The sequence below is a fragment of the Mastigoproctus giganteus genome, chromosome 9 (genome assembly GCF_048544385.1).
Source record: "Mastigoproctus giganteus isolate SK-2022 chromosome 9, ASM4854438v1, whole genome shotgun sequence".
Lineage (NCBI taxonomy): Eukaryota > Metazoa > Arthropoda > Arachnida > Uropygi > Thelyphonidae > Mastigoproctus > Mastigoproctus giganteus.
In genome coordinates, this window is record NC_143583.1 from 146,501,689 (window position 1) to 146,516,962 (window position 15,274).

The 15,274-nt window shown below is 38.1% G+C and overlaps 1 protein-coding gene across 5 annotated transcripts in view; it reads right to left on the reverse strand.

Annotated features, from left to right (window-relative positions):
• The window catches only part of Ada2a (Transcriptional adapter 2A), a 121,114-nt gene extending 111,119 nt beyond the window's left edge, over nt 1–9,995 (reverse strand). The window contains exons 1-3 of one of the 5 annotated variants that reach the window (XM_090382112.1): nt 8,800–9,004; nt 7,644–7,796; nt 2,371–2,551 (exon numbers count right to left, since the gene is read on the reverse strand). In XM_090382112.1, coding sequence (XP_090238238.1) covers nt 2,371–2,551; nt 7,644–7,654 — 192 coding nt within the window. In that variant the 5' untranslated portion in view covers nt 7,655–7,796; nt 8,800–9,004. Of the gene's footprint in view, nt 1–2,370; nt 2,552–7,643; nt 7,797–8,799; nt 9,005–9,130; nt 9,160–9,273; nt 9,374–9,969 lie in introns of those variants that run through there. The other 4 variants (XM_090382116.1, XM_090382115.1, XM_090382114.1 and 1 more) reach the window with 4 other exon arrangements.
• Between the last annotated feature and the right edge of the window lie 5,279 nt (nt 9,996–15,274).

Sequence of the window (15,274 nt, forward strand, 5' to 3'; positions counted from 1 at the left end):
ATGAAACAGGACAAAGTTTGTCATCTATTGCAAGGGAATTAGGTCTCGCTGCTTCAACAGTGAATACTATTTTAAAGGACAGTGTACATATAAAGGAACATGTCAAAGGATCAACGCACAAAAGATCAACAGTGTTCAGGTGCTATATCAAAGATGGAACAGCTGTTAATAATATGGATGGAAAATTAGATTCAGAAGCGAGTGGCCCCGAGTCTAAGGACCATGCAAGCAAAAGCAACAAGTATTTACAAAGATATTAGGGATAAGCACAGTGAACCCCAACCCAAGTTCGTGGCAAGCAACAGGTGGTTTAATAGGTTCAAGCATCGCGCTGGTTTCCACAATGTTAAAGTATGCGGTGAAGTTGCCAGTGCCGATTCTGCAGCTGCAGAGAAATTTTGTGATGTGTCGGAAAAAATTATTGATGAAGGTGGCTATTCAATGCAGCAAATTTTTAACACTGATGAGACTGCTCTGTATTGGAAAAAAAATGTTGGATCAAACATGCAAAGAGGAAAATACAATACCAGGTTTCAAGGCGTTAAAAGATAGGGCTAGGCTGTTGCTTGGGGCTAATGTAGTGGGAGATTACAGATTAAAACCACTGCTTATGTATCATTCTGGAAATCCCGTGCATCAATAAAGGACAACAATAAAGCCACCCTACCCGTGCATTTTTGATCAAAACAGAGAGCATGGATAATAATATCTCTCTTTGAGGATTGGTTTAAATGCTGCTTCATTCCCGAGGTTGAAAAATATTGTAAAGACAACAACGTTCCTTTCAAGATTTTAGCTTCTATTAGATAATGCTGCTGGACATCCTATGCATCTAGATGATTTCAATTTGAACATAAGTCATATTTCTACCGGCAAACACGACTTCACTCATCTAACCCATGGATCAGGGTGTTATTTCGAATTTAAAAGCATACTATTTACGCACAACATTTGCTCAGGCATTGTCTGCAGTAGACGGTGAGAAAAATTTTATGTTAAGAGACTTGAACACTGTTGGAAATCTTACAATATTTACCACGTCATCTTAAACATTAAGGCCTGGGCAGAAATTACTAAAAGTTGTCTAAATAGCACATGGAAGAAAATATGCCCACAGCACGTAAAAGACTTCAAAAAAGGTGAATTATATGACTTTGAAAAAGGTGAATTATATGAAGTGGTTACAGATAAGATTGTAAAGGTTGCACAGCTACTTCAGTTGCAGGTTGATGCCAAAGACGTGGAGGAGTTAATAGAAGAAGAGAAGGAATTATCTAATGAAGAACTTGTTGACTTGCAGACAGCAATAGTGAAAGAAGAAAATGCTGACGAAGCTCAAGATGAACCAAATGAGCAGCCGAGATGCTTAATCACCAGAGAGATGGCAATGGTATTTCGTGAAATTGCATTGGCAATGGTGAAGTTTGAGAAGATGAATCCTGACAGTGAATGATTCTTAAAAGTTAACAGAGGAGTGAATGATATGCTTGCTACAAATAAATCTATGATGAAAAGAAAAAAGCCACCGTTCAGTCATCCATTAATATGTTCTTTCGTAAGGTTGAGCAGCTTCTAAACCTCCATAGCCCTCAATCTCTGCACCGGCATACTTATCAGCTGAAGACGGTGATTCTGGCAATGATGCTCGAGAGGTAAAACTAACTGACATTATGCCTGTCTCCTCTCTTTTTTTTGTAATTTTGAAATTTTTTTAAATTGCACACTTTTGTAATTTTTCCTGAGCATAAGATAAAAAACTGAAATAATACAATAATAATTTTATTTACATGTTTGTCGAACATTTGTTTTTTGATTCAATCAATTCAGCTCGCACAGTTGCGAGTGCTGCACAAGCATGGGGAAATTCCCCCACTTATGTAAAATCTGACTTGCGTAGCATTCCGCAGAACACAGCCCTTATGTAAGTCGGGGAGTTCCTGTACATGCAATTCCTGGTTTAGAGCTCTTTCCATCCCATTTATCCATTAAAAACTAAATTTCATTTAATTTTCCAAAATATATCAGTTGATCTGATTAGTTTCTGTAATGAGTACACAGCAACTGAAATAGTAATATTTAAATGGAATGCAGGGAAGTAGTGTTTATGCAATAGCTTTAGCTTGATTAAAGAAATGTTTATTCATCAATAACATTATAAGAAGTGATAAATTCTGGATTTTTGATAAATGACAGAGCTCCTTATGAAAGAAGTGTAATGTAATTATTGTGTGTGTGTGTGTGTGTGTGTGTGTGTGTGTGTGTGTGTGTGTGTGTGTGTGTGTGTGTGTGTGTGTGTGTTCTTTGAAAAACAGAATTACAATGAACGTTATGAATACACTAAATTTGAAAATCACAACAAAATTTACTTACAATTATTTCATAACTATGGCTATTTAAATGAAACTCAAATTCTCGTCCTTTAGCAAAACATGATAAACATAAACAAATTTGGGGATCTTCACATTCATGACATTGGATATATGGTTCTGTCAAAAATACTCCACATGCTGGACATACCAGTTGTTCAGTTACACTTCCCATCCTTTTCTCCCTGAAACAAAAAATATAAGTTAAGTTTGGGATATAATCACTTTTAGAAGTTAGATAACCTACTATTTTAAGCATAATTCTCTTTTCTTTTCTATTTTAATACACAATTTTCACCTGGTATTTTATATACTTTTCTGATTACTAAAGTTGTATGAGGTTTAATTTCTAATTAAATTTCTTTTAACAAAGATAATTATTTCTTAATAAAATTTAACTTAAATAAAAATGTGCTTTTTTTATTATAAAGACACCATCAAAAAATATACAAAATATTAGCATTAGTAGTGGTAAATGATGCAAAAAGCAAACCTATACAGCATCAGCAAAAAAACAGAAAAAAAAGACACCTCCCATTTCACCTATTCATTCCCTACAATAGTTTGGAGGAAATTAATAGATGGTCTAGTTCTTCATTGAATTTATTTAAGCTATTAACTTCTACAAAACAGATGGAAGTTTGTTCCAACAATCAGCCACATGCTGGCTAAAAGCAAACTTCAACACATCTATTCTGGAACAATCCCTCAGTTTGAATTTGTGCACACTCACGTGTGTAGTCAGCAAGAGGAAGAATCCCATCAGCATTGAGCTTGTGTAATCCATTCAAAGCCTTAAACACCTCAATTAGATCCCTTCACAGGTGCCTAGTCTCCACATACTGCAATTAGCAGAACTGAAGCCTTTATCCCTCCCTTACCAAATACTTTAAATTCAAACCTAATTCATGGCTTTTTTTCAACAGTGACCTGTACTTGTTAAGTAATTAATTCCCTGCTAGCAAAATACCTGTATATATTTGACAAAACCCGATGAGCTGTACTGGCAGCCTATCTGCACTACTCAGAGAATTTCATATTTCACTGCACAATAAGTAATTTTATCACATTAAACCATTTTACCTTGACAAGGCATTTGGTGTAATGTGATAATTACACCATTTTACCCTTGTCTGCGGGAAAATTAACCCCAAGTTGGAATTAATTAAATTACATATCACAGACATACCTAGGGAACAGCTAAAGCCCTCCCCCTCCCAAGAATCATTAGCATTAAAGGCACGTGATGCAAGAAAGCAAGCTTATATAGCATCAACCAAAAAAAAAAAAACTTCTAATTTCACCCATCCACTCACTCCAAATGTTTTTTTACTTCTGTCTTGAATCTATTTAAGATATCAACTTCTACGACAGATGGAAGTTTATTTCAGCAATCAACCACACACTGCCAAAGGCAAATTTCAGCACATCTATCCTACGACTATCTTTCCGCAATTTGAATTTATGCCCTCTCAGGCGATTATTCTGAGCAAGAGGAAGAATCCCATCAGCATTGAGCATGCTCAAAACATTCAAGATTTTATACACCTCAATCAGATCACAATGCAGGTGCCTAGTCTCCAGACACTGTAATTTGCAAAACTTAGGCCTTTCTTCATAAGAGCAACCCTTTGTTCCATTCACTAATCTTGTTGCCCTTCTCTGCACTTGCTCCAGTAACTCTACATCCTTCCTAAAATGAGGCCTCCAGACCTGTAAATGGTACTTACCTGTAAATGTGGCTTGACCATTGCCTTATACAAAGGTATAATCACCTCCTTATCCCTGCTAGAAATATTCCTGTATATCATTGACAAGACACCATGAGATACTCTTGCAGATCATCTGCACTGCTCAGAAAACTTCACATCTGCCTGCACAATTACCCCCAGATCCATTTCATTCTCTACCACTGTCAGTGTAATACCACACAGCTGATGTTACTCTGGGGTTACTGCTTCCCATATACAGTACTTTACATTTGTCAATGTCAAACTACAGTTACCACCTCTCCATCCATCTGCTCCACTTTTCTAGATCCTGTTGCAACAGCATACTGTCATTAGTGTCATTAACAACCCTGCCAACCTTTGTATCGTCTGCAAACTTGGACATTAAGCCTGATACCATCATCAATATCATTAATAAATAACACAATGGACTCAACACTGAACCCTGAGGGACTCCACTAATAACATTAGTCAACGAAAGGCAGTGTCCATTGATTACCACTCTCTCTGTCTTCTCCCACTCAACCATCCCTTTATCCACAGCAGCAATTTGCCTCCAAGGCCATTGCTCCAATTTTTGCAGGAGTCTTCCATGTGCAACAGTATCAAAAGCCTTTCTAAGATCCAAATATATGATATCAAAGTTATTCCCTGCATCCAGTTCCTTTGTGATCTCATCATAGCATCCAATCAAATTGGTCAGACAAAGACTTCCCCTTAACAAAACCATACTGTAACTATAACTGAAGCCTTGTTAAGATGATCCTGCCGTGCTTCTTTAATCAGTTGTCTCCATTAATTTCCCTGGAACAGAAGTTAAACTAAACAGGTCTGTAATTGCTTGTGTCGCCCTTTGATCCTCCTTTGGAAATTGGAATCACACTGGCAGATCTCCAGTCCATGGATAAAAAAAAAAAAAAAAGTAAAGTGCAGCCATTATCAACCCACTGCAGGATGGAAGCCTCCTTAACAATTCATGCTGAGGGAAATTGACCATAATCTGCTACGCTGGTCCAGTGCGGGTTGGCAGATCGACCATATTCAGCAGTCAGGGGCTCGAACCCCGGTCTTCTCAAAGAGCGTGTGCTACTGCACTCCCGCTCCTGGCCAGTCGGCTACAGAGGGATACCTCCCAGTAATTCAAGGAAGCTCTCATAATTATGGCTAAGGGTTTGCTTACTTCCTTTAATATAACTGGATAGATCCCATCCACCCCAGGTGCCTTTCTTGTTTATCTTCAACAATTTATCCCTCACTTTCCTCTCAGTTATTACAAAATCATCTAGCTCACTGCCAGAGTTTAATTCAACTCTGGGATTCCTCTCCCTGAATAACTCCTCATGTGTGAATGTAGATGCAAAATATTAATTCAATTTGTTGGCTACCTGAGAAGGATCATCAATAGTCAACCCATCTATGTTAAGTGATCCAATCTGATTCATCCCCTTCCTTCTACAGTTTACATAAGTAAAGAACTCTTTGCTGTTTTTCTTTGCATCCTTTGCCAAAGATTTCTCATAATCTGCCTTTGCCTGCCTAACCTCCTTTGTGACTTGGTTACAGACTAGCTTATAACTATCATATGCTTCTGTGTCACCTGTTAATTTATATGTATCCCATGTATTTTTCTTCTCTGCCACATGTCTAATTAGTTCATCTGACATCCATTTAGGCCTAAATCTTGAACAATTTCATACCAACTAAGAAATATTTTAACAATATTTCTTAGTTGGTATGAAAAGCTTCCAAGATTAATTCTTTGAATGCTTCCCATTTTGAATTTGCTGTTGGTAACATCAATAGTTGGTCTCACCATATAGAATTTAAAAACTGTCTCAGACCTCTACAGTCGCCTTTACAAAAGCAAAAACCCTTCCCTTTACCCCTGATGATAGTTACCTCTTTAAGTAAATCCCACTTCAGCACACTGTGATATCACTGCCACTTAGTGGTTCCTTTATCTGCAGATTCTTAATGCATCAAGCATTAAGAATCTGCACTGATAATCAGATCAAGCGTATTACTCCCTCTAGTTGGCTCCCAAACATGCTGCTGTAGAAAACAATCATTCAATAAATTCACAAAAGACTTGCTAGTGTGTGTGTGACCAATCCACAAATCCCAGTCAATATTTGGGAAATTAAAATCCCGTTATAAGACTCTCTGATTTACTGGCCCACTCTATTTCCCTATACGGTTGTTTATTATACTCTTCAGAGTCATTAGGCTGACAGCACACTCCTACTCTCAATTTTGATTTCCCAGTGCTTATGTCACACCAAACTGACTTGACACTGCACAGTCCAGCCATGTCGACTGGCTGTAATTCCTTCGATTTTGTGTTTTTTATTAACTAATAGCATAACCCCTCCTCCCTTTCTATCCTTCCTGTACACATTATACACCACATATTCCATTTCTGCATTCCTTATATCTGTGTGACACCACATCTCTGATATCCCAACAATATCTGCCTTTGGTGTCTTGACTAACACCTCATATTCATCAAATTTATTTAGCAAACTCCTAGCACTGGTGTACACGCAAGTATACAAGCACCTGTTCCTATTCTTAGCTACCCTAACACAGCCCATGTGTTTACTTGTACCGCAGTGACTCCTAGCAGTCTCTGATATCCCCTGCATCTTGTTTTCCAGGCTGCTGTTGCTCATTCCAATAGAAGCAGTGCAAGAATCACTTTTACCTCTGCCAGCAGCTCCTGTTAACCCCCCCAACTAGCAGTTTTCCGACCTATCTAACATTGCCTCGATAGCATCAGCAAATATTCTTGCACCCTTTTTATTTAAGTGTATCCCATCCCTGTAGAAGCAGTCTCTCCTGTTCACAAGCACAGACCAGGCCGAGAAAAATTCTACCCCTCGAGCCTTGCACAATCTTTCCAGGGCCGAATTGATTGACATGGCTCTCATCATATACTCCCTCCTATCGTGTCTGGAAAGAATTGCAGACACTTTCAAATTCAACCCTAATTCACAGCTTTTTTTCAACAGTGACCTGTACTTGTTAAGTAATTAAGCATTTATATTACTTAATTGAACTGTCACATGTTGAATATTGTAAAATGCTATCAATGTGGAACATATTAGCCCCTACCCAAACAAAATTTCTGGGTGTGACATTATTACATATTATCCAATAAAGACTAAATTTAACGTTCAATAGCCTAAAACCTTGTGTATATATCTCAAGAAAAAAAACAGATTACAGACATATCTTGTTTAGCACCCATAAGAGGGGAAAATAACAGAAAATAAAAATATGTTTAATTTGATGAATGGCCACCCTTAATTTTGTAACAACAGCCCTGATTGAAAAAGCCTTTAAGAATTCCTAAATCTCCAACTCAGGCCACTGATGTTGAATTCAAATAACACACTTATGGTTGAATCAACCATAGATGAATGTACTGTTGTGGGTAAAGCATCTTAACTTTTCCAAAAAATTGGACTCCATATTGTTTGTTCCAAACTGCATTAAAAAGCGTATACAAATAAAACTACCGGCTGAACATTTCCTATTGCCTTACATAACTGTCATGGGCAACTCTTCTTCATCACAGCTGCAAAATCTGATTTCCTCTGACTATGGAGTCAATTTTCTTTTTTCTACTCCTCTAATATAAATCTTCTGCTAAAATTTCCTTTTAGTAGATGAGTAATTTACAAGTAGTCTTGTAGAACTAAAATAATAAACAAGACATATAATAAATAAGAAATAACTAATTTTAAAATAATAAATAAATAATACTAAAATAAGAAATAACAAAAAATAATAAATTTAAAGAATTTTATTAATACTCGGGTGAATCAAAGGAAGCAATTACTGATTCCAAAATTTGCAACTTCACATGGCAACTTTTTTTTTTTATTCGCTTTCCACCTTTGCATCCACAGAGCAGAAAGATACTCTGTGTTAGCATTATTACACTGGGATCACCCCATACCCATATACATGCACAATAGCATATGTAAAGCATATACTGTATACCCAAACAACATATGTCTCGGAAATTGGGAACCTTTCATAGACAAAAAGTTAAAACATTCCAAGATCACATTCCCAAAGAATTTATTCCATAGTATAATTTCTGAAGCACCAAATGAGAAAATCAATTGCGAGCTAACAATTAACCCCAGGGGGCTCACATCTAGTGAGTATGGGCTTGGCAAACCCAGGGTCCTGAGCTGGATATCATCATTCTTCTCTTTCTTGGTGAGACTCCTTTACCCGACACACTCTCTCTCTCATGGTAACTCGGGAATTTTTTTTATTTTTGGCTGGTGCAGCATTAAGTCTCAGGCTTCCTTGCACCATATAATAATAACTATTACTTTGTCAGAGTGAACAGTATCAGTAGAAAGCATCTGATATACAGAAGGATCAAAAATCACGTATCTCTTACTGGGTCAACGACATCTCTGAAAAGTATTTGCTACTAAATTACTGTTTACTCGTTACGATAGCGTACTTTTTTTTTTTTTTTTTTTTTGTACTCGTTGATTATAATTGTGCTGCTAACTACCAGATTTATCATTCACAATCTACAATGGTTAATCGTTTGCAGATATTTTTTGTCACTGGTTTTCGTAAAGACAAATTTTCAGTAACGTAAAGTTTAACCGATTACAGGTTTTGTTACGATGAATAGGCATGCATAGTGGTTCAAGTAGAACGCAGGTTACCTGCTTTCCTCATACCACCACCTTCAAGCAGCTTAAATGAATCGTGTAAGCTATACCACAGAGTAGTAACATATGCTGTACATTCCGTATCGCTCTTAAATACCTAAGGGTGATTTTGTCCAAAAGTGCAGTAATAAAATTAACCGATACTTCAAGTAGCTATCCACAGATCTGTGCGAGCAGTCATATCTACTACTCTGTGGTCACGGTTATCACAAAGGCTATTTACTGGCGGATCGGCGCCCAGAAATTGAATCTCGACCGAAATAATATTAAAAAATACTATACTTTTGTAACAAAAATATTTAATATAAAAATTATTTATTATTACTAATGCCATTGACGCATTGTGCGCCGTCGGAGAGTTAAGCTCTATGCACAATTTGACTTTGTAATCTTTATATAAATAATATCTAGTAAATTAGTTTTATTAATTAATTTTGATTTACTACTATTAATTAATTACTACTATACTTTTGTAATTTGAAATATCAAATTAGCACATAATGTCATTATTAAAAGCATCACTGGGGAATGATTATTTTTGATTTTATCGGCGCGAAAACGACTACGGAATGAGAACATGCTTATACACTGCTTATTGCGATAGCCTGATCTGGTGAGTATGAGCTAGGCACACCCAGGGTATTGAGCTGGGTATAATCATTCTTCTCTTTCTTCGTGATTCCCTTTTAACTCTCTCGGGGTAACTCGGGATTTTTTTTTTTTTTTGGCTGGTGCAGCATAAGCCTCAGGCTTCCTTGCACCACATAGCTAATAATAATAATAAATTCAAAGATGACTATACACCCTACAACAAAGAAGCGGGAGTGCGGGAAGAGCGACAAAACTAACAAGCTACCAAAATGATAAAATTATTATTTTTTTTCAGATCTCATAGAAAAAAAAAAAAAAAAAAAAAAATCATTCAATACTAACAATGTTTAAAAAAAATTTTTCAAAAAAAAATTTGAACATTTGGCGCCAGGAGTTTCTAAAACTTTTCCTGGCAAAACTAGTCCCTATCCCCTTCCCTTTCCTGGCGGGCGAGAAATTCCGCACCATTGCAGTTTTTTATATTTAAAAAAAAAAAAAAAAACACTGGTTATCACCGATAAGTAGAAATAACCGTTTAGTCAATCTCTAATCAAATTCCAAATCATCAGTTACCTGTAATAAAATCACCGTTTCTTCGTTGTAAATACTGTACTGTACTGTACAATGCGTCCAATTTTACGACTTTCCCTGATCCTAATGGTGGATAGCGATTATGTCACGGATAAAATTAACTAATGTATTAACTGATAGCAGAGCCAGAACTAGGGTAGGGCGATAGGGGGGAATCGGCCCCTGGTGCTGCATTTTAAGGGCGCTTTCGACCAGTTGTATTTTAAAATTGCTTCATTTTTGATTTAATTACAGTCGGCACTGTGTTTAACCAACTTATTTATAGCGAATTTTTTTAATTACTTTTGGTAATTACATTTAAAAGTTTCTGTACAATAAAGAAAATTTCCATATAACGAACGAATTACGAGAGACTTCACTTTGTATGCTTTGTTTCCACCTTTGTTTCCAATTCTGGCTCTCCTATCAGTTAATAGTTAAGGGATTACCGTTTGACAATGTAAGTGGAACGTAAAATGTATGCAGCCGCCTATTCCACTTACCGAGCAGTCATGCTAGTCAACTGTTTCCAATAGCCAGTCAAAAGATTAAAGCTATTCCCGACACAGATAATAGCTTCTGGTCAACTTGTCTTCAAATAGTCCTCTGGGGTTGGGAACATTCATATTCATAATAATATAAATAGTATAAATGAAATTTTAAACTGCAAGGAATTATTTACAATAAAACAATGTAGATAAAACACAGGATAATAAAAGCGCTAAAACACCGTAGCTTCAGAGGCATCCGCTCCTTTTTCAACAGTGAGGTTTATCGTACCGCACATCCTTAAATATCAGCAGGCTCATGGTTCTCAGCACGTGGTTCTACAGGAGCATGGGCATCATTCTCCTCATGTGCACTGGAACCGGAAATGGCTCCGGAGTGTGCCAGGCGGAAACGCGCTCATCCCGTCCAAGAACCACCACCACGAAGAGGGGATGAATGCAGATTTCCCTGTCTCTATTAATGGTATTGCTCTCAGAGGAACAAATCCGCAAGTTCTTGAGCCATTTGCGTTCCCAAAATCTATGTCCCGGTCGACGATAAGAGCTGCGTCTGGGGAGATTTGATGGTGCTCCTCCTAAAAATGTTCTGCCAAAGCAGACTTCCCATAATCCGCGGTCTTTAACGCGTTCATATGTTCCCCCAGACGATCTTTGAACCGGCGTTTCGTTCCACCAACATAACATTCCCCAGAATTGGGGAATGTTATGTTGGTGAAACTGCTATGTAGTTTGAACTATATTAGGAGACGCAAAGTTTTGTTTTTGAGAAAAATAAGTGGTAGTGTGACTCCAGCACATTTTTTACTTATTATGAGGGTATTGTCGGCAAAAGCAGCCCGAATTTCAGATATTTAGAGACAAAGGCAAATGGGCAAGTTTAACAGGTTAATGGAGGAGGCCGCGGCCGAAAGTAGTATTAGAAGTGGTAATGTTACTAGTAACTTTATATGCAATTTGAGCAGCAAACAATTAACTAAGGAACAAGAGGGGGGGGGGTGTTAAACTTAGGTACGAAGTTTGGGGTGATCCCTAATAATCTGCCAGTTGCGGGAGTGGCTAGAGCCATCGAAAGAGCTGTGAGTAAATTACCTGTGGTCGTGGCCAATGAAATCCGTGCAAGAACCTCAGCCATTTTGAGTCAGGCTAGGGCAGCTCCCTCCAACCTTAGTATTATTCAGAGGAAAGCGCTTAAGGAGCTTAGACAAGATGGTAGTATTGTGGTCTTGCCCGCAGATACAGGTACGTCTACGGTGATCCTTGAAAGAAGAATATTATAATAAAGCCTTGGAACTTTTGAATGATAGAGCGACATACAGGGTTACTCATAGTAATCCATTGGTGGGTTTGGAACGGCAGGTAAACAAGACTCTACAAGTTTGCTGAAGAATGAAAAGATTTCCAAAGATGTGTATTGGACACTGCATGCAATAGGATGCCAATTACCTAGGTTCTACGGCCTTCCAAAGATTCATAAGACGGGGATTCCGCTTAGGCCGATTGTGTCATTTATAAGCAGTCCTACACATGTTTTGTCCAGGTTCCTAGCCAGACTGATTTCTCCTATTGTTGGACGTTCCGATTTTGCCATCAGGGATAGTGGAGACTTCGTGCGATTCATAAGGGATCAGGCTATAAAAGAGAGCGAGGCCATGGTATCATTCGATATGATATCCTTGTGCATTCCTATTGACCGTAGGGTGCAATGGGTAGTGGGGTGGAGCTATGTCTCTCAAGCACCACAATGGTGTTTCAAAACACAATGTACAACAGGTTCATGGCGCAGCAATGGGTTTTCCTATTAGTGCTATCACCCATAGCAAATTTAGCTATGGAGACCAAAGCTAGGATTTTTGATGGGTTAGTTCTCCCCATGCGCGTATGTAAAAGATTCATTGACGATACGTTTACAAATATTCAGGGGAGGAGAAGGAGGAGGAGAGAGGATGAGGTGCTCAGTTTCCTTAATAGCTTCTCCCGGTTTATTCAGTTTACCTTGGAGGTGGACGTAGAGGGTACCCTCCCTTTCCTTGATGTGTTGGTACATAGGGAAGGTCCTGGGCTGAAAACCAATGTATATAGGAAACCCATGTGTCAGGGCCAATATACACATTACAATATGGCACAAACCAACCATCATAAGAATAGTGTTATTAGGGCATTGTTGGATAGGGCTGGGTCCCATTTCAGCACCCCTGAGGATAGAAACAAAGAAATGAAACGTGTCACAGCGGATCTCGGAAAATGCGGCTACGCCCAGAAGATCATAGATAAATATATCCGAGGAGCGCAGCACGGACGAAGAGAACCGTTTACACCAGTTGCCACCGCATACGTTCCCTACTAACAACCTTTGGCCTAGAAGAGGACCCAACATGCACCTGTGGAGGAATTGAGGACTGGAATCACCTCATGCACGAGTGCCCCCTCTATGATGACCTCCGCTGCCAGCTTATCACAAAGCTGACTTATATACCAAAAGCAAAGAAAACCACTTACTGGATACTAAGGAAGAGTATCAAGCTCTCACCAACTACGCACAGCAGCTTTTCTTGAGGAGAAGACAACTAATTGGAGCAACATGATAACCCTCTACTAAATGAACCCAGGGACCCTGATGGTACTGGAACAAGGCAGCTAAACTTGACCAGCATAACCCTCATTGGTGTGAACTACCATACATTCTCCAAAATGTCACCCACCAAAGATAACTACCAAATAATTACCTTTGAATAGAGACAACCCACAAATTAAGACAATCTAAGAAAGACAAAAGGTTCTTATACTTCTGGACTTGTCTCTCACGGATGTGACCAATAAGATAATCTCCTAGATTGTCTTATTGACAACGCCACCGGCGTGCCATTAGATGTCAACTGCTTCTTTTCTTTGCCAACTAGCATTCCAAACCAGGTATCCTAACTTGGTTCACTTTAATACCCCCTCCCCCAGTAGGGAGAGGGAGGGGACAGGTTTCTGTCTCCTCCCCCTCCCTGCTACCCCCTTTTTTCTCCTGGTGGGGCCAGTCCCCACTGACCTTTCTGGGGTTGCCTTCCCTATCATTTCCATATTTCTATCTGTTCCCCCTTCCTCAGTCTTCACCCCTACTAACTAAATATGCATTTTATTTTATTTTATTTTATTATTGTTATTATTTTTTATTATTATTTTTTTTATTTTTTATTTTTTTTATTTTATTTATTATTTTTTTATTATTATTTTTATTTTTATTTTATTTTATTTTTTATTATTATTATTTTATTTTATTTATTTTTTTATTTATTATTTTATTTTATTTTATTTTATTTATTTTTTTATTTATTATTTTATTTTATTTTATTTTATGTTTAGGCCCTTGCCACTGAAATCTTAGGAAATTAGGTGGCAGGGCTGCCAGAGTAATTACTTCTAATGCGATCCCTCTATGCCTGACCTGCCTCCTCGGGGTTAAGTGTGGGCAACAGGGGGTCCCACTAGGGGCCCAATGGCTAAAAGGTCAGAGGAACAACACAACATGACACTACACAACATAAACATGTACCTTACACTTTTTAAAATCTCTGGCCTTCACAGTGTTCTGTGTTTCCCAAACAGAGTACACAACATGGAGATGGGGGAAACCCCTTGGGCCGTTAGACAATGAACACTTTACACTTTACGCTTTATTCCCTACTATCCGGGCCTAACTGAGCATATAGCTGGGGTATTGCGAGATTGCCAGACACACTGTGTGCAGCTTCCAGGGCAGAAGTTGCACAGAGTTGTGTCACAGGTTAAGGACCCCATACCAAGGGAATTTACAAGTGGGGTCGTGGTTGAGATCAAGTGCCCGGATTGTGGGGAATGTTATGTTGGTGAAACAAAATGTCGGTTAAAAGATCGTCTGGGGGAGCATATGAACATGTTAAACACCGCGGATTATGGGAAGTCTGCTGTGGCAGAACATTTTTGGGAGGAGCACCATCAAATCTCCCCAGATGAGGCTGTTATCGTCGACCGGGCGAATAGATTTTGGGACCACAAATGGCTCGAGAGCTTGCGGATTTGTCTCTCAGACAGTAATCCCATTAATAGAGAAAGGGGAATCCGCATTCATCCCCTCTTCGAGGATATTGCTCTTGGACGGGATGAGCGGTTCTGCCTGGCACGTTCCCGAGCCATTTCCGGTTCCAGTGCACATGAGGAGAATGTTGCCCATGCTCCTGTAGAACCATGTGCTGAGAACCGTGAGCCTGCTGATATTTAAGGATGTGCCGTACGATAAACCTCACTGCGGATGCCTTTGAAAACTACGGTGTTTTAGCGCTTTTTTATGTTTTATCTACATTGTTTTATTGTAAATAATTCTTTGCAGTTTAAAGTTTCATATTTTATTCTACAGACAGTTACCTTTTTATCAGTTTTATCCGGTGGAATTTTATCATTCTATTTATTTCAGTTATCTACATCATTATTTTAATATAACATAACACTATTTATATGTTTAATAACGGTTGGTGTACGATTGTGCAATTATTATGAATATGGTCAACTTGTTTAAAAAAAAATTTCTTAAAAGAAACACAGAATTATCTTTGTACATGATACTTAGGATTCCACAAATTTTTGTGATATTATCTCTGTTATATTTCTTAAATAACAGAGAAACTTCAATTCCAAACTTCTATAAATTAAGGCCGATTTTGGGACGTCACACCTCCAATATCCGTTGATATTTCAACAGATATTTGAAAAATCATGTTTATCAATTCTGCAGGATATAAAATCAGTAACCCTTTTACAACTTCTCTAATTCATTCATG